Genomic DNA, 20,456 nt, shown 5'->3' on the forward strand with positions numbered 1-20,456 from the left:
CGCCTGTGGGGACGCAGCGGGGGCCCAGGCCGGGCTGAAGGCAGCATCAACGCCGGCGGCTGTAACTTCAACTCCTTCCTGAGGCGCACTGTGAGGTTTGTGGGTGAGTTGCTGAATGACACCCCGAAATCCCTAGATCCTTCACCCCAGCCCTGACACTCAACAAACCCCAACCTCACAGGTGTCCACGTGTTCGGGCTGTGTGCCACAGCCTTGGTGACCGATGTCATTCAGCTGGCCACCGGCTACCACGCTCCCTTCTTCCTCACCGTGTGTAAGCCCAACTATACCCTGCTGGGCACCTCCTGTGACGCCAACCCCTACATCACCCAGGACATCTGCTCGGGTCACGACACTCATGCCATCCTGTCTGCACGGTGAGTTGGAGGCCCAGCCCTGGCACTTCTAGTGAGCACTTGGGGGAAACTGAGGCACAGCGCCTCTCCCCTAGCAGCATAGGGGCTGACATGAGCATGTCTTAACAGGAAGACCTTCCCATCCCAGCATGCCACTCTGTCGGCCTTCGCTGCGGTCTACGTGTCGGTGAGTCGGACCCCCGAAGTGCACCCCCACGCCCTTTCCCCCTGGGAGAGCCAGCCACAGCCTCACTGTGCACCCCTGTCCCCAGATGTACTTCAACTCGGTTATCTCCGATACCACCAAGCTGCTGAAGCCCATCCTGGTGTTTGCCTTTGCCATTGCCGCTGGTGTGTGCGGGCTCACGCAGATCACGCAGTACCGCAGCCACCCCGTGGATGTCTACGCCGGCTTCCTCATCGGGGCTGGCATCGCTGCCTACCTGGTGAGTGGCGGGGGGCGGGTCTCAGGGCTGAGGCTATCCTGCCTGCCGTGGGGAGCTCTGGAGCATGATACTTTTTAGCATGGAAGGCAACCCTTGGCTCAGTTCTCAACTATGCCTCGACAGCTGAGAATCACTGTTCGAAACCAACCCCGGCAAGAAAGTCTCTGAGACTTATTTCTCATTTGCCATTAAAAAAAGCTGGAAAGTAGAGCTGTGGCTCAAATGGTAGAGTGCTAGCCTGGGGGGGGGGAAGCTCAGGGACAGTGCCCAGGCCCTGAGCTGATGCCCCAGAACTGACACCAAAACATCAAACATGCCGTGACTTTGAAGACGGAATCTGTCCACTGGGGAGTACACGGCCCTGTCCTCAGGCTCCCCAGCAGGGGCCACCAGCCTCACATTTCACCTCTGTGCCCTCCAGGCCTGCCATGCAGTGGGTAACTTCCAGGCCCCACTGGCAGAGAAAACCACGCCCCCAGCCCCCACCAAGGATGCTCTGCGGGCCCTCACCCAGAGAGGCCATGACTCAGTTTACCAACAGAACAAGTCAGTGAGCACAGATGAGTTGGGTCCCCCGGGGCGCCTAGAGGGTGTGCCCCGGCCTGTGGCTCGAGAGAAAACGTCCCTGGGCAGCCTGAAGCGTGCCAGTGTCGATGTGGACCTGCTGGCACCCCGAAGCCCCATGGGTAAGGAGAATATGGTGACCTTCAGCAACACCCTGCCCAGGGTCAGCACGCCCTCGCTGGACGACCCTGCCCGCCGCCACATGACCATCCACGTGCCCCTGGACGCCTCGCGCTCCAAGCAGCTCATCAGCGAGTGGAAGCAGAAATCGATGGAGGGCAGAGCCCTGGGCTTGACGGACGAAGCCAGCCCTGTGCACCTGCGTGCCCCTGCGGAGCCCATGGCAGAGGAGGAAGAGGAGGAGGAAGAGGAGGAGGAGGAGGAGGAGGAGGAAGAGGAGGAGGAAGGGCCTGTTCCCCCCTCCCTCTACCCTACAGTTCAGGCCCGGCCAGGGCTTGGGCCTCGAGTTATCCTGCCACCCAGGCCAGGCCCACAGCCCCTGGTGCACATCCCCGAGGAGGGGGTGCAGGCAGGGGCGGGCCTGTCCCCCAAAAGCAGCGCCGCTGTGCGGGCCAAATGGCTCATGATGGCAGAGAAGGGTGGGGCCCCCGTGCCTCCCGGGCCACAGCAGCCCCGCGTGGCCAACCCACCTCGGCTGCTGCAGGTGATTGCCATGTCCAAGGGCCCCGGGGGGCCCGGCCCCAAGGCGGAGACCGCCTCATCCTCCAGCGCCAGCTCCGACTCCTCACAGTACCGGTCACCATCAGACCGGGACTCAGCCAGCATAGTCACCATCGACGCGCACGCGCCCCACCACCCCGTGGTCCACCTGTCTGCGGGGAATGCTCCCTGGGAGTGGAAGGCTAAGGGTCTGGCAGAGGGCGAGGGTGGGTACGAGCTCGGGGACCTGGCCCGCAGCTTCCGAGGGCCCAAGCCACCGGGTGTGTCCCCGGGCTCGTCCATCAGTGATGTGGACCAGGAAGAGCCACGGTTTGGGGGTATAGCCACTGTCAACTTGGCCACAGGTGAAGGGCTACCCCCATTGGGGGCCGCTGATGGGGTGCTGGGGCAGTCCAGCCGGGAGTCTACCCTGCGGCGTCAGGCTGCCACTGGCCAGGGGCTCTCCGGGCTGGCAGAACGGGAGGCGGCAGAGGCCGAGGCCGAGAGCTACTACCGCAGGATGCAAGCCCGCAGGTTCCAGGACTGATGGGGCAGGGGGCACAGCTAAGAAACTGTGGCCACCTGGACATGGAGACCCCAGGGGCCAAGAGGGTGGGCAAGGGATGGGCAGCTTATCACCAATCAATAAAGGAAGCTGGTGACACGAGGCTCCGAGGCGTTTGTGTGGGTGACGGGTGGGAATGGCCTGCCAGGGATCTAGCTGGGTTTGCGTGATCCAGACGAGCCCCTAACACTTGAGGAGTTACAGCCCCAGGATACCCACACCCGAGGAAGCCAGGTGGGAGAAGCAGCCAGGTGGGAGAAACGGGGAGGGAAGAGAAAGCAGCAAAGACAAAAGACCCAATGAGGAGGAGGTCGGAGGCACAGGACACAGGAGTTTATTCCACGTCCAGGTACAGACGGCAGCCGCCTTCTACAGCATCAACAGCAAGAAAGGGCTACGGGGAAGGCACAGGTCTGTCACAAAGCGGTTTAATGGCGCTCTTTCCGCGTCACAGGCCGTCTGGGACGGGAGTGGAATGTGCTGTGGCCAGCGCTGGCTCCACAGGCAATACTGAGCCTGTCATGGCTGCTACCAAAATAGACATCTGTCACCATAGAAAACCGCGACGCGCTGCCTCCGCATCTTACAACAGGTATAAAAAATTACAAATATTTACACCCTTGCTACACTCCTTTATGGAACTTACGGAACCTCAGGGCCAAAAGGGACCCCTCTTGCCGGGGACAAGTTGAGCCACAGGGCAGAGCATTTAAGACCAGGACGTGAATCCTGCACCCGGGGCCTCACATCAGAGGCAGACAAGAAACAAAACTTTGGTCCAAAATTTGAAGAAAAAAAGACCTTGAAAGTTTGAAGAGTCTTTCAAGGCAGATTACAAGTGGATGGGGTTAAGGCAACCGGAGGAGGCTCGGAAGGAAGCCGGGCTGAGGATTGGGCTTCCTGCGCCTGCGCGAGCCAGCCACGGCCGCCGGCTCCTGAAGCCTGGATCCCGCCTGTGACTTATAACAAAGACGAGTACAGCATAGAGTAATACCACAAGGAGGAAGCTTAGATTACACTCATACCATTGCATCATCTTGCTATAAAAAGTTACTTAAAACTATGTCTCTTGCATATAAATGAAAAAGGATTAGGATATTTGGTCAACTGGAAATATTGCTAGGCACAGATATGTCTGCGACCGCATCCACATATAATACAAAGAGGCTCCATGGCGGAGGCAGGGACAGGCTGGAGCCCCTGGGCTGGGAGGGGAGGGAGGAGCAGGCCAGGGGCTCGGGGTGATTATGTCACTTGATTAAAAGGTAGGGGGGGTTGGCTGGCCTTGTTTCCCACCAGCGAAGGACACATGATCGTACGGGAAGGGTGGCTGCCTCGTTCACCTGGAGCAAGAGCCCAGGCCAGGTGCCAAGTGCCTGTGGTTGGTGCGTGCATGGTGCATGGCAGACAGGTTGCTAAGGCACAAGAAGCCAGTTGGTCTGGGGCGCCCACCACGGCTTCATGCCCCACAAGGCACATGTGGCACAGGCCTGGCTGGGCAGGCAGGGACCCCGCTCCTGCTGCTTGCGGCGGCCGGAGCCAAAAATCAGCAAGGTGGACTAGATTTAATTTTTTAAAAAACAGGTAAACTGATTTCTCTTTAAAAAAATAAAATCTCTGGTCTGTTAAGGTCACTTCAGCTGCTTTTTAAAGTGGCTTTTTCTGGAATGGTGGAAGTTGTCGCCAGGGAGCCCAGGCTAGGCACCTAGATGGTGGACTTGGAGAAGGACACGCGGAGGTGGTGGTTCTCGCCCAGGTCATGGTTGTGCAGGTCTATGAGGGCCTGCACTGCCTCTTCCACGGAGCCCATCTGGATCAGTGCCATCTTGCGGTCCTTCCTGCAAGAAGGCGGGTAGGGGTGAAGATGAGGGGTAGGGTGGAGCCAAAGCCATGGGGGCAGGGGCGAGAGCCTGTACTCACTGGAAGAACTTGAACCCCTTGACGACACCCCCATTGCTCGAGAAGAGGATCTTGAGGTCTTCCTCGGATATGGAGGGCCTGTGGGGAGAAAGAGCGTGAACGAGGTTGCAGGTCCTCGGTCTTCATGGGGTCCAGGACATGAAACAGCCTCAAAGAACTCAAGGAGCACTGGTGGCTCCCACCTTAATCCTAGCTTAGGAACCAGCCCAGGAAAGACCGTCCAGGAGACTCCTACCTCCAACAGCTGCCCCAAGAGCGGTCATGCCAGCTACTCAGGAGGCTGAGAACTGAGGATCACAGTTCAAAGACAGCCTAGGCAGAAAAGTTCCTGTGACATTCTATCTCCAATTAACCAAGTGGCAGAGTGCTAGTCTTGAGCACAAAGAGGCTCAAGACAGCACCCAGGCCCTGAATTCAAGCTTACAACCAACCAAAAATAAGGCAGGGAAAAAAAAAAAAAAAAAAAGTCAGAAGGGGAACTAGGGCCTAAGTGGTAGAACACCAACCTTGAGCAGAATAGCTCAAGGACAGAGCCTAGGCCTAGAGGTCAAGCCCCTGGGATCAGCCCGCGCGCATGCGCACACACGTGTACCCCCCACCCCAGACTGGGCATGTATCAAAGGCTCAATATCTAGTCCTCTCAAAAAAAAAAAAAAAAAAATGGGGGGGGGGGAGAGGGAGACGATGACCACGCTTTGCCAGTATGCACACAACTCTGGGTTCAGTTCCTCAGTACCACATACACAGAAAAAACTGGAAGTGGTACCATGGCTCAAGTGGTAGCGTGCTAGCCTTGAGAAAGCCCAACAGTCCCCAAGTTCTGAGTTCAAGCCCCAGTGCTGGGGGGCAGGGAGTAGGGAAGTACAGGCCTGTTAATCATAGCGTCCATAAGAGTAAAACCAGCTACAAGGAAGGCTAAGAACAGGACTGCAGTCCAGGCCAAATCAGGGGAAAGAAGTTCACAACTCCATCTCAGAAAAAAGCGGCGTGTGGCAATGCACACACACACCTGATCATCCCTGCTGCGGCAAGAAGCACAGGTAGGGTCCCCATCAAGGACATATCTTTGTGTACAACACAACCAGCGCAAAAAGTGGCTGGAGGCACAGCTCCAACAAGAGCACATGGCTAGGCAGCTGAATTCAAACACTGGTACTGACAAAGAGCAGAATCCAGTCACAGGCAACCAAACACGCCACGTAGCTTCTCTGAGAATGAAGGCCCTGAGCATTTGCAGAAAATGCCCCAGAGGAACACCCCATCTCTGGCTAGCTTCATTCCTGGGGCCAGCCTGCCAAGCACCCTGGTCCAGTCAAGGCATCAATCAAGGAAGAGCCACAGGAAGCAAAAGCTATAGGAAACGGGCAGGGCCTTGAAGGCCCATGCCCAACCCCACAGACAGATGGACTTACGGGATGTTGGAGAGATGTAGGGTGGCTGAGGGTGGGAAGATGTTCTGGAAATTCTTAGAGCCAGGCTTCTTGAACCGGTGCAGCGGGGAGTTGCCATAGTCCTTGGTGAGGCCCTGATCCTCCTGGCCCTCTCGGGGCAGCTGCACACTCTGGTGCTTAGACAGGGTGATGCGGACAGGCTTCCCGTGCAGCTTGTGGCCATTCAGGTGGCTCATAGCTGGGGAGAGTCAGTTCACACTCATGAGCTACACATGCCTCCCAGGGCACAGGCAGAGCCCCAGCCCCAGCCCCATGCCCAGAGCTCTTACCCAGCTGGGCCTGGCTGCCATCGGCCATCTGCACCAGTGCATTCTCCTTCTTATTGAACAGGATCTTCACCCGCTGCACGTCACCATAGACGCCTTCAAAAGCCCAGGGACAAGGGGGTCTGAGCGGTCCCAGCCCGGCCAGCCTCCCCACCGACTTAGCCCCCACACTCCCCTCCAGGCTCTGGCAGCTGGCCGGACCCATTTACTTGGTCTGCCACCAGGGAGCCTGCGTCTAGCAGCCCAGGGCCGTCTAACAGGAAGCTACGTTTGGCAAGTCATGAACTGCAGACAGATAACTTGTCAGAACGACCACTTTCGCATGCTAAGGACACGCTTAACTCGAGAAGCATGCAGGGTGGTAAACCATGCGTGTCTATGGTCAGATACAATCCGCAAACCGGAAGCAAACAACGTAACGTAACGAGGCAGAAGGCCAAACGGCAAACTCAATAGTACATCGCAGGGTGTAAAATAATCTCAATTAAATGAAAACAAGGTAATAAAAGGGTGAATAACATACCGAAAAGAATAAAGAGGCTTTGGGGTGTGACTCTCTTTAGAGGACAGCAGAGCAAGGCAGCGAGGGGACAGGGGAGAGGGAGAGGTCAAGGGGGCGAGGTGCCAATCGTCCACCACGAGGAGACAGTCCCCGCAGGCGAGCAGGTTGACGGATGATGAAGTTGTCAGGATGTTAATATTCAAGGGCAGGTTGGTTTCCGGAGAGCAGGGTTTGAGGGGGGAGTTTTTGTTTTTGTTTTTTTTTATTTTTATTTTTTATTTATGTTTTGTTTGTTTCAAGCAACAACAGGAAGCAGAAGAACCGTGCAGTCAGTTGGCAAAGAAATTCCGGATCAGGGCAAGAAAAAAATTGGGAAAGGGGAAGGGGAGAAAAGAAAAAAAAGTAGCAAAAAACACAGGTCAGTAAATACATAAGGAAATAAGGCAGTGTTCCCTCAGGCACGCATTCGCACACTCTCACACGCACGCACACCTCATGGTTCCACCTGGAGGAACATCAAGGAGAAGCATGCTCAGGCGCAGGAGCGGGCTGCAGGGTTGACCCACCCCAGCCACTGAGCAACAAGGTACCAAGTGCTGCAATAGCAGCTCAGCCCGCAAGGCAGCGAGTGGAGCCCAAGTGGGGCCAAACTCAGCACTGCTCTCACCCTGCTCAGCCAGCCCTGAGCTCAGGAAAGCCACAGGAGGCAGACGACAGGATACACTAGTAAACGTTCGCCCCACCAGGCAGATTCACCCTATCATTCCTGCTCTCCCAGATTCAGATCCAGGCTGACCCTTTCTGACACTCTTGTACTCTCACGCACATACATCTCAGTAGCTGCTGCCCACAAACAGGCCGTGCACTCAAAGCCCTGACCGCCTGAGCTGCAGGATGGGCGCAGCACAAGCCCAGAGAAGGCCCAGGGTGTGTCTGCTATGCCCTAGCTCATTTAATTTACACTGCCTCCAAGTAAGTAACCAAAAGTATTTCAACTCTGAATACTATGAAATTGAAAATGCAAATCAAGACATCAGTGAGACAGGAAATCCAGAGCCATCTCGGAAGGAGAATAAACGTGAGCAAGGTGAGACATAGGAGCAGACTGTAGAGTAGGGCGGTGACGCTGGGACAGCCTGCGAAGGCCACAGCTGCGGACTCCAGAGCCCCATCTGCTTAGGCCAGTGAGGCCAGTAGACCTAAGGCCCAGCACAACCCCCCGTTCACAGCTTTCAGCTCTGGGAGAAGCTGGAAAGAAGACCCACATACCTCGGGGTTCAGGTTGCTGACCAGTAGGACTGAGTTGCCAGCGCCGGCAAGGCCCGGGATGGCAATGCGGCCTGCTGCGGCTGCTGCTGCAGCTGCTGACGGTATAGCCAATGGGGCCAGGGCTCCGTGCACGTTAGGGACCGAAAGGCCTGGAAAGAAAGGGTCACCAGGAAGTGAGTCCAGGCAGCTCATTCTGTCACTGAGAGGGTGCAGGTTCCCCCTTTTCTTCATGCACAGGAGCCACACGTGGGAGGCAGTGCCTGGCTCTAGCCCTAGGCCTGGTGCGTGGGTCTACTTTAGCCCACGCCCGCCACACTGCCTCCTGGTGGCTCCACCAGCACACCCGTCCGTCTCCTCACACAGCACAAATTCGTGCTGGGATGTGGACCAGTCTGCATGCGCCCACAGCACAAAAGCTCCAGTCCGTGATCACAGACACGAGCCCTCTGCAAGCAGGGCCTGTCACCAGACACGCACGGCCGTGCGCGCATTCTCCATGCAGGTAGGACGCAGCAGGCACGCACGCACGCACGGCTGCCCACGGGCACGCAGCAGGCCAGGCAGTGCACACGTGCTGCCATCGGCCCATGCTCCTCAGCCTCAGAGGCCACTTGCTTACCGGGCCACTTAAATTCAATCTACTAGGGACACATCCCTCCACACACTGCGTCCTCATCCTCGCCCGAGGTGCTTGAAGGGAACCAGACCAAACACTGTACAGTTAGCAGCTTCTTGTCACACAGCCTGTATCTGACATGGGCTCCTGACCCTGCCCTGACTACCAACTGCCCTGCCCTGTCCTGTCCAGGCCGCCTGTGGTCACAGCTGCCCCTGGGTCCTACCCCTCCCAGGAAGGGGTCCCGTGACCTGGCACTTGTGTGACCAGTCCGGCACACCAGCCCCGTGAAGCAGTGCTACGTGGAGGGTGGTGTGGGCATGCAGTCACTGGGGTCAAGAGCGCGTGTGAATACCTGCAGCTTGTGGAATGGCAAAGGTGGGAGGGAACCCAGCTCCTGCATACGGAGAGGCTGAGATTATACCAGGTGCACCTAGAAACAAACAGACACTAATCATTGCACCACACCTCCACCGCGAGCACCTGTGTGGGGTGGGCCCAGCCTGGTGGGGGCTAGCCAAGAGCATTCGCGGGCAGGTCCGCTGCTCTGGGGGGCGGGGCTGGACAGGGAACACTGGGCTGGGCAGTGCTGGCGTGCAAGGAGCGGCCGGGACCTGCGGGCAGACGCTGACTGAGCTGCGCAGCTATCCCCTCCCGGGTCCCTTCTTCATCAGTCACGCACACCGGCTGCACACGGTCACAGCGTCTTACCGAAGGCTGCAGCCATAGTCTGGTCCAGCGAGGGCTGGCTGTCACCGGAGGGCAGGTCTGGACGTGTGTAATCACGACTCTTATCATTGTTGTACTTGACGTTGAGGCTGGTGAGCTTGGAGAAGTCGATTCTCAGCGTGCAGCAGGCATTGTAGATGTTCTGCCCGTCCAGAGACTGCCAGGGAAAGGCCTTATGAGCCCTGGCTCTGCTCCCCTCCCCCGGCCCCAGCCCGTGCCATCCCAGAAACCCCTACTCACCAGCTTGGCGTGCTGGGCACTCACAGGGTCAGCATACTGCAGCAGTGCCTGGAACTGGTTGTTTTTGGTGAATGTGATGATTTTCAGAACTGTGCCAAACTTGGAGAAGATCTGCAGGAGCCAGGCAGGACAGACAGACAAGTGTGAGGTCCTCAGACCCACGGGAGGGAGCGCCCAGCCAGGAAGCCACCCAGCCGGCACTCACCTGGTGCAGCACGTCCAGCGTCACGGGGTAGAAGAGGTTCTCGACGATGATCCTGAGGACTGGGCTCTGCCCTGCCATGGCCATCCCCGCATCCACAGCCGCAGCCGAGGCGGCCAGGGCTAGGTTTCCTGATTGGACTGAGTTCACAGCCTGCAGGGCAGCTTGAGCCCGCTGTGGAGACATGGCACACATGAGCCCTGGGGCCTCTGGGCCTCTGGCTGGATCCTGCCTCACTCCCAGAGCAGACTCACCGCTTGGTTGGGAGAGCTGTCCGTCTTGAGCTCCTTATGGTTGGAAAACTGGATGTAGATGGGCTGGCCACGGAGCACGGGCGTGACTGAGGTGTAGTAGTTGACCATGGTGTTGGCCGACTCCTCCGTGTTCATCTCAATGAAGGCCTGGTTCTTCCCCTTCAGCATCAGGAGGTTGGTGACCTTCCCGAAGGGCAGCCCCAAGGAGATGACCTCACCCTCGGTGACATCCCCAGGCAGCTTCCGCACATGGATCACTCTGGAGGGAACCCCGGTGCTCCTGTTGTCCCCTTTGAACTTCTTGCTGTCGTTTCCATTGGCTGCAAGAGGGGAGGAGGAGTGGGTTCCAGCCCTGAGCCACAAGGGGCTCAGGCCTTCCTGTCCCTGCCCCTCACACCCTCCACCCTGCATGCCAGCTCCAAGCAAGCTGCCTGTAAACCTGCAGCTCAAGGTCAAAACTGAAAGAATCAATATTTATAAAAACTTGTTCTGCAAATCTAAGCGCACGCCAGGGCAAACGCCGTCCAGTCTGGCCCACAGGCCACAGCAGTCTCAACACAAACTCAAGTCCCGCTCAACTCCATGATGTTAACTCATGAGGGGACAGCAGCACACACAGCAGGCAGGGTTGGGTGAGGGGTTACCTGCAGAGGCAGAGTTGCTGCTCATGATAAAGGGTCCGTTGGTGACACACGTAGAGAAAAGCTCGTCAGATCCCCGCTGAAAGAAGAGCAGAAGGAAACTGCATTTCCAGTCTCCCTGCCAGAGCCCCCTCCTCATTCCCAGCTCCCCGCTCCCCACTGGCCTGCTGCCAAGACCCAACAAAGCCTCAGCCCCCCTCCCCCTTGCTCTTCTATCTCATGGTAGCTGGGGCTGATGGGGGGGGTGCACCTGTGGACACACCTGTGGGCACCAGCCCAGGGTGAGCAGTGCTACAGAAGCCCAGCCCTGCCTCCACCTCCCCTGCTCTCCTTCCACCCCCAGGACTTGTCCTATTTTCCAGCTGCCCGGGGAAACCCGAGCAGCAGCCCCGTGCCCTTTTTCAGAGGAACAGAGACACTGTCCCTTTATGCAGCTAGCAGGTGACACTGCAGGGATAAGAGCGGGGTCCCCATTCATCTCCATCTCAGGTGCTCTCCAGTCAGCCCCTGCCTTCTGCCTGCTCTTTAGTTTAAGGGAGCTGAACCCCAGGAGTGATGGATGCTAGGAATGCACAAGTCCTCCTGTTCAAATGCCAAGACAGAGCCCCACGCAAAACACGAGACTCAAGCTGCTGGGGCCGTCCTCTCCTGAGGGCTGGTACCTCTGTCAGTGTCAGCTCCTGCCCCAGACCCTGCAGCCAGCAGCCTCAGGCCAGGCCCCCTCCTAGTCACCTAGGAGGGGCCATTTGGGGACAGATATGCAGCCCCACCTCCCCAGGACAGGACTTGCTTCAGAGCAAGTGAACTGAGTCCTGCAGCTCACAACCGCCTCTCCCAGGCCCTGGAGGGACCCTCAGGCCTGGAGGCTGGATGGAAAGAAGTCCAAGGAAGCCCCCAAGCAGGATCTTTCTCCCAATGTGTCCAGTCCCACAGAGAGGCTTAAGAGCAGGGCTGGCTGCTGCTTAGGAGCTGCATGCATCTACCCAGGCTCTCACTCCTTTCCCAAGGTAGCTTCCTGAAGCAGGGCGTAACAAAATCAGTGCTAGCTCAAGGCTTTAGGTTTGCCGTATAAATCATGTGTAACCTAAGTCACAGGACTCACTAGCCCAAGAGGGGGTGGGGGAGACGGTTGGGCTAGGGGAATTAGTTGTGTGGAAATCACAGGTGAACTCACCGAAGGCAGGCCAACCCCAGATGCAAAGCCCAGAACCTTCAGTCAGCACGTCCAAACCAGTCACTTCCTGCCCTTGGTCACACCCTTCTGAGCCCACAAAGGGCAGAGGCTGAGTTGGACAGAGGCCAGCCACTCCCAAAGCCCCCATGGCTCTGGCACCAACCTTAAAGGGGCGTTGTGGCTTCCGCCTGGACAAGGGGCAGGCTGCATGTGCTTCCTGCAGCCATATTCTTGGCCACCTGCCTGGAACCCCATAGCTGCCCACAACGGTCGGTGCGACCAACTATCAGTGAAGGCAAAGGCACCCACCTGGGGCCCACAGGACCAGGCTGCTGCAGGCAGCCAGGGCCTTGGAGGGCAGAGCCTTGGAGGCCAAGCTGGGGTGAGGTCCTGGGCCTGGGCGACCAGGCTACCCGGCAGACAGGAAGGTCTCCCTGGCACCTGTGCTCAAATCAATCAACCATCAAAGAAAATGACCTCAGCATGAGGCAGTTGGGCACAAGTCTCCTGCAATGTGCAATCCCAGGTCAACAGTTACCCTAGCACTGGTGAGAAGACCAGAGATACTAGTGCTGGCACAAGTTCCTGGCCTCCCCTCTGCCCTCTTCACCCACTGGACCTCTGGTGAACTTAGGGTGAGGACTGACAATTGCCCTAGAGGCAGGAGACCATCAGGCTTGGAACCAGCCTTGCTCCTCCATCAAAGCCCTCTCCCTCCGCCTACACTCAACAAACAGGTTTTATCTGCAGGAAGATCAGGCGGCCAGGTGCAGACAGCAACCACTCGGGAGAAAACCGAAACCCAGCGCACCAACCACTGACCAGAAACCAGCTGCTGTTGCTTGGGACGCCGCCAGGGGGCCCAGTCTGCAATGGCCTTTAGGGAAGGAAGGCCCAGGCAGGAAGCCCAACACCAGCTACGGTCGGGCAGGCAAGTAAGACAACCTGACAAGCCTGCAGCCTTACCCGCTTTGCTCCAAGACAGTCTGGTCTCCACCAGACAGGTATTCTAGCCCCCTTAGTTCTGGCCTTGAGCAGTTGCAGTAACACCCAAGGCTTGCCCAGGGACACATCTCCCTGTCACTTGAGTCCCAAACTTCTAGGCCAATGTAGGACAGCCCCACCCGCCAATAACCAAGCAAAAACATCCAAATCCTGAGGCTACAGCACCTCCATGCTTACCTCAAAATAAACTAAGTTCCAGAGCAAAGTCTACCTGGATAACTTGACAGTTTGTGCTTCTAAACCAAGAAGCTATCAAAATACACATTTCAAGACAAAGCCAACCAATTGCTAAATGCCCTGGACCTCAATGCTTGGGCCAGCTGCTTCTCACAGCCTACAGCAAGGAAAAAACACTGGCTCCACGGGACAGGGTGTGTTCATGGCAAGTCAAGAATTGAGAGGATAGGCATGAGACCCTACCATTCAAAACCCCAGTGGCTTGCACTTTTACAATCTCCCGTACACCTGGCCTGCACATCCACCACTGCAGTCCCGAGTTTCAGGCAGCAGGACTGCTACTCTGGGAACAAACCCAGCAGTGTTCTAAGACAGCAGAAAAAGGAAGGGCTGGCATAAACGAGGAGAGGCGGCGCGCCATAACCAGGAAAGAAGAAAGTGAGAAGCGCCTACCTTCGTACCAACTGCTATGTCTGGGACGATGCTGTGGAGAGAAAAGGAGAGACGTCAGCAGGGCCGGTACCCAGCAGGCCCAAAGAGGCCAACCAGGAAGGGTCACCGGCCAGGCAAAACTCGGGAAGGGCAGGGAAGTGAGTCTTCCATTATAACTCAACTGGAAAAGGGGCCATCATTGTCCTTTAGCGCCCCTCCCCACCCAGCAGGACCACCAGACCGCCTCAGCCCTGCACTGAGCACTAGAAGTCTAAGCACAAAAGACACCCCCCCCCACACACAGACATCCCTTCCAGAGCTGGGGCTTGCAGCTAAGCTAAAGTTCAAGGGCTTCCTATAAAACTGGAGGTGCAGGGAAGGCCAAGGTCGGCTGAGCCCCAAGGCCAGAACTTCCGCCGCCGAGTGGTTCAAGTTAAGTCTGGGCTCCGCAGGGGCGAGCCAGAGCGATCAGTTAAAATTAACAACAACAAAAAAAAATCAACGGACCTGCCGGATTACAGCCCCAGTTACTAATCAACCCTGCCTCCGCGGGGACTGGACTTTCTCCTCATCCCGAGAAAGGCGGGAAGCCCTGAGGCCCCTCACCGCCGCTTCTGCCCGGTGGCTTCCACCCTCCCCGAGGCCAGCCCGACCCGTGATTCACGGATGCCTGCCCCGTGGCTGCAAAGGACTTATAAGTCCGGTTTCAACAGATTGCCCGGGCAGAGCCTCCCGGACACACGCAAGTTAACACCCAAAGCATCTCGCGGACACGAGTCACGGGCTCCGGAGCGTCCACCAAGAAGGGAAAGGGGCAGCGGGGCCTCCCTAGGGTCCGCGGTGGGCCAAGAACCCAGCCCGATCCGAACCCTGGGACCGATTCTCGCGCCGTCTGCTGCTTCCGGGACATGGAGTCGTAGCTGGGGCCCGCCAGCCCCCGCGCCAGCCCCAGATCCCCGGGGCGGCGATCGGGCGGGGTCCCCCGGGCAGAGCCCCGAGCGGCGGGAAAGGCGCGCGTCCCCGCCGGGGGCCCGCGCACGCGCACTGAGGCCCGCGCGCACGCGGCGCCGGACGGGGCGCGCGGAGGGACATCCGGGAGCGCCAAGAGCGGACGGGAAATGGCAGGGCCTTGAGGCGCCAAAGCCGTAGGAAGCGAGCCGCCCAGGCCCGCACTCCTGCGGGAAAGCGGAGAGGGGCGCGCGCGCTCGGCGAGAGGCCCGCGGGGGCTGGAGTAAAACCGCACGGGGATCGGGTGGACTGGGTGCCGACCCGGCCCCTCCGCCTGGGGGACGTCGTCGCCGCCCGAGACCAGCGCACGCCACGAGGAGCCGAGGCCCAGCGGCCGCGGCGGCGGTCGGGGTGGCGGGGGGAGGGGTGGGCTGGGCGGCGGCAGCGAGCGCCGAGCCGAAGGGCGACGGGAGTGGGGGCGCGGCACAACTTACCCGTCCATGGCACACAGAACAGACCCGCGGGGGACGGAGTGGAGGCGCTGGAATAGCAGGAACCGACCCAACGGCTCGGAGTTATAGACCCACAAGATGGCGGAGACGCTCGCACACGTCCCCCGCGCGCATCGCCGATTGGCTCCCGCCGCCGCCCAGGGGCGGGGACAACGCCGTCTCCACCCGTCAGCTCCTCCCAATGGCTAGGAGGCCGTGCCAGTGGGCGGGGCCTAAAGAGAGCTTTGGCGTCTATTGCTGGGCATGGCTGTCCGTCAGAGCGGAAGGCGGAAATGGTTGGTGAACGAGGGGAGTGAGGCTGGCGGCACGTGACGGCGTCGGAGCCAGTGAGCGGGCCGCCATCAGGTGTGTGTCTTTGCGGGAAAAGCCATCTTGAGAGTGGGTACGTGGCGAGTCAGGCGGGTGAGAAGCGTGCTAGCCCCCCAGAGACCGCCATCTTGCAAGCGGGCAGGGTCCGTCCTGCTGCTGCGCGAGGGCCGGGGCGGGGGGTGGGGGGGGAGGTTGCGTCGCCATCTTGGAGTAGGGCAGGAAACCTGCCGCGGGCCATCTTGCTTGTGGGCATGCGGCCAAGCGCTTGGGTTCAAGCCTAGCGCCTTCGCTCTGGTCCCGAGCTAGGAGGCCCCACGGAGCGATCACGGAGGGGGGGCGCGGAGAATGCGTGCGGTGGCGTCGTGATCCCGGATCGATCCTCCCCGCGCCCCCTCCACCCCACCCCGTGCAGTCACATTCGGCCGCAGGTCAAGGGATGGGGAAACTGAGGCTCAGGCCCGTGCAGGAGATTCCAGCCGACCCGCCCCCCCCTCGAGTGGGGAAATAACCCCAGGCCACAAAGGCGAGCGTGCTTCTCGGCTCACCGTACGGACGATTGAACGCAGCCCTCACCCCGACCCTCTCCACCCGAGCAGGACAACCCTACACGAATGCTCCGAGAGCCTGGATCCAACCGTGAAGACCAGGGAGCCCAGACCAGCCGGTAGGCTGACACGATCTCCCTGGGCACCCGGGAAGCCCCGGAGGGCCGGGGCTACGAGAGACGACCCTGGTCATCACCCTGGCACCGTTCCCAGCGCCGGTAGACGCGCAGTGAACAAGGGAAGTTAAACCAAGCCTCGTTGGCCGGGCCGTCCCGCCGCTTGGAAGAGGCATTGCCTCCTGGCAGCCGTCCAGAAAGTTGAATAAATGCCGTTTCTCCGTTTCCCTGCGCGGAGGTGAGGCCAGGCCTCCCCCCCCCCCCCCCCCCCCCCCCGTCTCCATATGCTTTGCAACCCGTCGTGGGGCACTTGGAGCCCTGGCAGCAACCTCGATTTCCGTGGGCCTGGCCCTGGGCCCAGCAGCCTTGGAGCCGACGCGGGCCCCGTGCCAGGGGATTCCAGCCGGGATTAGGAGCGGCTGCCGATTTCCACGGAGGCCCTGCTGAGGTCCTTGTGGACCCAGCCCGCCAAGCCATCTGAAGCTCCAGGATCACTAATCAGGAATGCCCCGGTGGATTGAGGAGAAGCCGAGGAACGCACCCGCGGATTTTTTTGTGCGCTCCAGGACTCCCATCTGGTCTACTCCTCACTGAGGCCAGTAGAACCCAGCTTGGAGTCCAGATGGACCGGTGCCAGGGCCTGCCCCACCCTCAGCACCAACAGGCAGGGTGGCTGTTGATGTAGGTGGAGACCGATTTGCCTTAGAGCACAGGTCTAAACCCTCAAAAGCCCAGTCAGTGGCTCAAAACCTAGCCACTCCGGAAGCAGAAAAATCCATGAGACCCTTATCTCCAAGAACCACCAAAAAAAAAAGCCTGTCTGGTTCTGTGACTCAGTGGTAGAACACTAGACAAATGTGTCAAAACTGACTTGTGGGGCCAGGAGTTTGGCCTAATGGTAGAGTGCTTACCTAGCAAGCACAAAGACCTACTTTCCATTCTTGGGTACCACATACATAGAAAAAGCCAGAGATGGTGCTGTGGCTGCAGTGGTAGAGCACTAGCCTTGAGAAAGCCCAGGACAGTGCTCAGGCCTTGAGTACAAGCCCCAGGACTGGCAAAACAAAAACAAAACTGACTTTTGAGCCATCCTTTGTCCAGCCTTTGACTCAGGCCTATAGGGCCAGGCCAGGCCAGGCTCTTGGAAAGCCCTTCCTTAAACCAATCTTGGGGACCTTTCTGTTCACTGTTCCCTCAGGCAGTTTCTTGATTAAACCCGTACTCCTTCCATACTCTGCCTCAGGGCCTTTGCACCCATCTCCCAGGGTTGTATCACTGGAGCTCCTCACTGGTTAGAGGAACTAGAAGGATACAGGAGGAGGTGACTCCAAACAGTTCAGTTCTTGTCACCCTTTTGTCCCAGGCAACCCCAGAATCTTGTGGGTGCCTGATAGGGAAAGAAGCCGACTACACTCTCCCGATAAGAATTGATAATACCGGTTACTCCCTTTGAGCCAAGAAACCAAGCCCAGACTTAAGGGAAGGGTGTGGATTTAGCTAGGGGCTAGGGCTGGCCTACCGGCCAGATTAAAGGTAGGTGTGGTGGCTAGGCCTGTAATCCTTGACCTGAGAAGTCTGAGGCTGGAGGGTATATGGCTTTGACGCAGTTTTGCTGTGTTATGGGTCAGATATGTTCCAAAGACCCCCTTGATAGGTGAAAATCAGCCAAGTAGCAGTGTGAGACAGTCTTCCCTCTCAAAGTTCACTTATTGCTGCTTCGAGAATTTTCTCCTATTGCTCAGGTTCTCTAGAACTAAACTCTCACAATAGGTAAGGGAATCACTGAAGTGAGACCCTGTCTCAAAAAAACTAAGCTGGGCCGGGAGTTTGGCCTAGTAGTAGCGTGCTTGCCTAGCATGCATGAAGACCCGGGTTTGATTCCTCGGTACCACATACATAGCAAAAAAAAGCTGGAAATGGTGCTGAGGCTCAAGTGGTAGAGCTCTAGCCTTGAGAAAGTCCAAGGACAGTGTTCAGGCCCTGAGCTCAAGCCCAGGACTGGCAAAAAAAAAAAAAAAAAAAAAAAAACACAAAAAACTAAGCTATGCGCGCGCGGTGGCTCACGCCTATAATCTGAGCTACTCAGGAGGCTGGGATCTAGTGCTAGCCCGGGCACTAAAGAACCTGAGACTTTGTGTGTGTGTGGGGGGGGGGGGGATAGGGCTTGAACTTGGCCTAGGCACAGCCTGATCTCCTCAGCTCTAGGCTACCCTAGAGCCAAGCCACATCTCCCTTTTTCTAGAAGTTAGTTAGAGATAAGAGTCTCAGGTCCTTTTGTGGTGGGGCTGGCTTTAACCTTGATCTTCAGAGCTCAGCCTCCTGAGTAGCTAGGATTGTAGGTGTGAGCCACCACATTTAGTTAGAACCTGAGACTTTTTTTTTTTCCCTTCTAGTCCTGGGCTTGAACTCAGGGCCCAAGCACTGTCCTTGGGCTTTCTCAAGGCTAGCGCTCTGCCACTTGAGCCACAGCACCGCTTCTATGTATGTGGTACTGAGGAATTGAACCTGGGTCTTCATGCATGCTAGGCAATCATTCTACCACTGGGCCAAACTCCCAGCCCCATTAGAACCTGACCCTCTTATCTTCAGTTAATCACTAGAAGATGGGAAGTGGGGCCAAACCTCTAGCTCCAAAACTAAGATTCTTGAAAGTGTGTGTGTGTGTGTGTGTGTGTGTGTGTGTGTGTGTGTGCGCGCGTGCGTGCGTGAGTGTGCGCGCGCGCGTGCGTGCATGCACGTGCATATGAATCATGAGGTTTAAACTCTAGGCCTGGACGCTGTCCTTGAGCTCTTCAGCTCAAAGCTAATGCTCCACTCGTTGAGCCACAGCACCACTTCTGGTTTTCTAGAGGTTCACTGGAGATAAGAGTCTCACGGGACTTTTGTGCCTGGGCTGGCTTTGAACTGCCACCCTCAGATCAGCCTCCAGAGTGCTAGGATTACAGGTGTGAACCATCAGTGCCTGGCCTCTTGAGAGTTTCTTTTGCTGTCATACATGACAAAATCTCATAAGCTGGGAATGTGTTTCAGTGGTAGAGTGTTCACCTAGCATGCATGAAGCCCTGGGTTTGGTTCCTCAGTGCCACATACACAGAAAAAGCCAAAAGTGGCATTGTGGCTCAAATGATAGAGTGCTACCCTTGAACAAAAGAAGCTCAGGAACAGTACCCAGGTCTTGAGTTCAAGCCCCAGGACTGGGAAAAAAACAACCCATATAGTGGGTGATTCAAAATACCACAGACGATCCTTTCACCTCTGCAGATGGAAGTTAGACCCAAATCTCCCGGGCTGCTGGGTGGCCCCTTTCTGCCTAGGCCCACATCTGGAATTCACCCCAGTCTCTGCCTTCATACAACCTCCCTGTCGTTTTCTTTCTCTTAGAAGCTAGGCATACGTGACTCACATATAATCCTAGCTACTCAGGAGGCTGATATCTGAGGATTGCAGTTCAAAGCCAGCCTGAGCATGAAAGTCTGTGAGACTCTTATCTCCAGATAACCTTGGGAAAACCAGAAATGGTGCTGTAGCTCAGAGTGATAGAGTGCTAGCCTTGGGCTAAAGAGCTCAGAGACAGTGCCCAGGACCTGAGTTCAAGCCCCATGACCAACAAAAGCAAGAACATTGCAGTGTTGAGAATGAACACAGCTTCAGATGTGCCAGAGTTGCCCTCCGTCATGGAACAGCCCACACGTCCCTACAAAAAGCCACGGAAGCTTGTTCTAGGAACTGGAATATGGACATGTCTCTTTGCAGTCCAAATCTATTTGCAACTTCAAGTGATAAGCTGTGTGTGTGTGTGTGACAAGGGCTTGATCATTACATCAGGACCCAGCCAAGGGATTCCCCCCCCCATACACACCTCAGGTCACCTAAGGCCAGGGGTCTTCCTGGTCCTTTAGGAACCAGGATCCCTGAACTGGCCTTAGTGGAGGATCCATGAGGCTGGTGGCCCCTGTTTTATTCAGTGAGCCCAGAGGCCTTTGTCTCTTCTCAGCCTGTCTAGCACACAGCTCACCACCTGCTTTTCTTCATTAATGATTTAAAGCCAGTGGGGCCAGGTGAAGCTCACCTGGCCTTTGTGTGAGAGGCATTTGTTACTTTAGCTCAGTGATCCTCCACTGTGGCCAGGAAGGAGGACAGGGGGCAAGGTAAGGCAGGCAGGTTTTCCAACCCCAGCTGGGGCCCAGAGGAGTAGGGCGGTGCCTCGGTTTACCCTCTGCTATAAGAAAGAAAAAAAGGACAAGAAGAGCTCAGTCCCTCTTCTGTGCGTTTCACACAAAGAAATGCTTCCAGTGCTTTTATTTATTCTCAGGGCCAGGCTTACACCCACAGCAAAATAGGCCTGTCTTGATAACTGGGTGGTCCATCTGTCCGGCAGAATGGTTAGGAATGAGGACAAGAACCTGTGCCCCTGTGCTCCCCCCACATACACCCTCTTCCCAGGACAGTCACTCAGGCCTGTCCTTCCTAGAATTCTCAGGGCCCCCAGAAGTTCATACCTCAGGATCTTAGGGAGCTCTGCCTCTCCTCACTGCACCCCCCAGCCCGAAGATTCAC

The 20,456-nt window shown here is 57.3% G+C and overlaps 2 protein-coding genes and 1 long non-coding RNA gene across 5 annotated transcripts in view; 2 read left to right on the top strand and 1 right to left on the bottom strand.

Annotated features, from left to right (window-relative positions):
• The window catches only part of Plppr3 (phospholipid phosphatase related 3), an 11,187-nt gene extending 4,051 nt beyond the window's left edge, over nt 1-7,136 (top strand). Inside the window, exons 3-10 of one of the 2 annotated variants that reach the window (XM_090339754.1) lie at nt 1-103; nt 182-377; nt 486-543; nt 629-802; nt 1,224-1,617; nt 6,293-6,332; nt 6,471-6,476; nt 7,031-7,136. The exon at nt 1-103 is cut by the window's left edge and continues 39 nt beyond it. In XM_090339754.1, the coding sequence (XP_090195880.1) occupies nt 1-103; nt 182-377; nt 486-543; nt 629-802; nt 1,224-1,617; nt 6,293-6,332; nt 6,471-6,476; nt 7,031-7,136 (1,077 nt within the window). Of the gene's footprint in view, nt 104-181; nt 378-485; nt 544-628; nt 803-1,223; nt 2,666-6,292; nt 6,333-6,470; nt 6,477-7,030 lie in introns of those variants that run through there. The other variant, XM_090339748.1, reaches the window with a different exon arrangement.
• Ptbp1 (polypyrimidine tract binding protein 1) lies at nt 2,910-15,019 on the bottom strand. 2 transcript variants are annotated; one of them, XM_090339760.1, is made up of 14 exons: nt 14,912-15,019; nt 13,491-13,521; nt 10,685-10,760; nt 10,041-10,360; nt 9,790-9,960; nt 9,585-9,695; nt 9,327-9,501; nt 8,971-9,048; nt 8,000-8,148; nt 6,752-6,785; nt 6,232-6,324; nt 5,924-6,140; nt 4,512-4,589; nt 2,910-4,429 (listed from the first exon to the last, which is right to left on the bottom strand). In XM_090339760.1, the coding sequence occupies exons 1-14, from the start codon at nt 14,917-14,919 to the stop codon at nt 4,297-4,299; spliced, it is 1,674 nt and encodes a 557-aa protein (XP_090195886.1). In that variant the 5' UTR covers nt 14,920-15,019; the 3' UTR covers nt 2,910-4,296. The 2 variants fall into 2 exon arrangements, with proteins under 2 accessions (XP_090195886.1, XP_090195889.1); XM_090339763.1 differs by lacking the exon at nt 8,971-9,048.
• A 238-nt stretch (nt 15,020-15,257) lies between these two features.
• On the top strand, nt 15,258-16,124 carry LOC150068615 (uncharacterized). Its single transcript, XR_016536775.1, has 2 exons — nt 15,258-15,311; nt 15,835-16,124. It is a non-coding gene; the product is annotated as an uncharacterized LOC150068615 (long non-coding RNA).
• Nucleotides 16,125-20,456: the final 4,332 nt, after the last annotated feature.

The sequence above is a fragment of the Megascapheus bottae genome, chromosome 1 (genome assembly GCF_031878675.1).
Source record: "Megascapheus bottae isolate mThoBot1 chromosome 1, mThoBot2.hap1, whole genome shotgun sequence".
In the NCBI taxonomy this organism is placed as follows: Eukaryota; Metazoa; Chordata; class Mammalia; order Rodentia; family Geomyidae; genus Megascapheus; species Megascapheus bottae.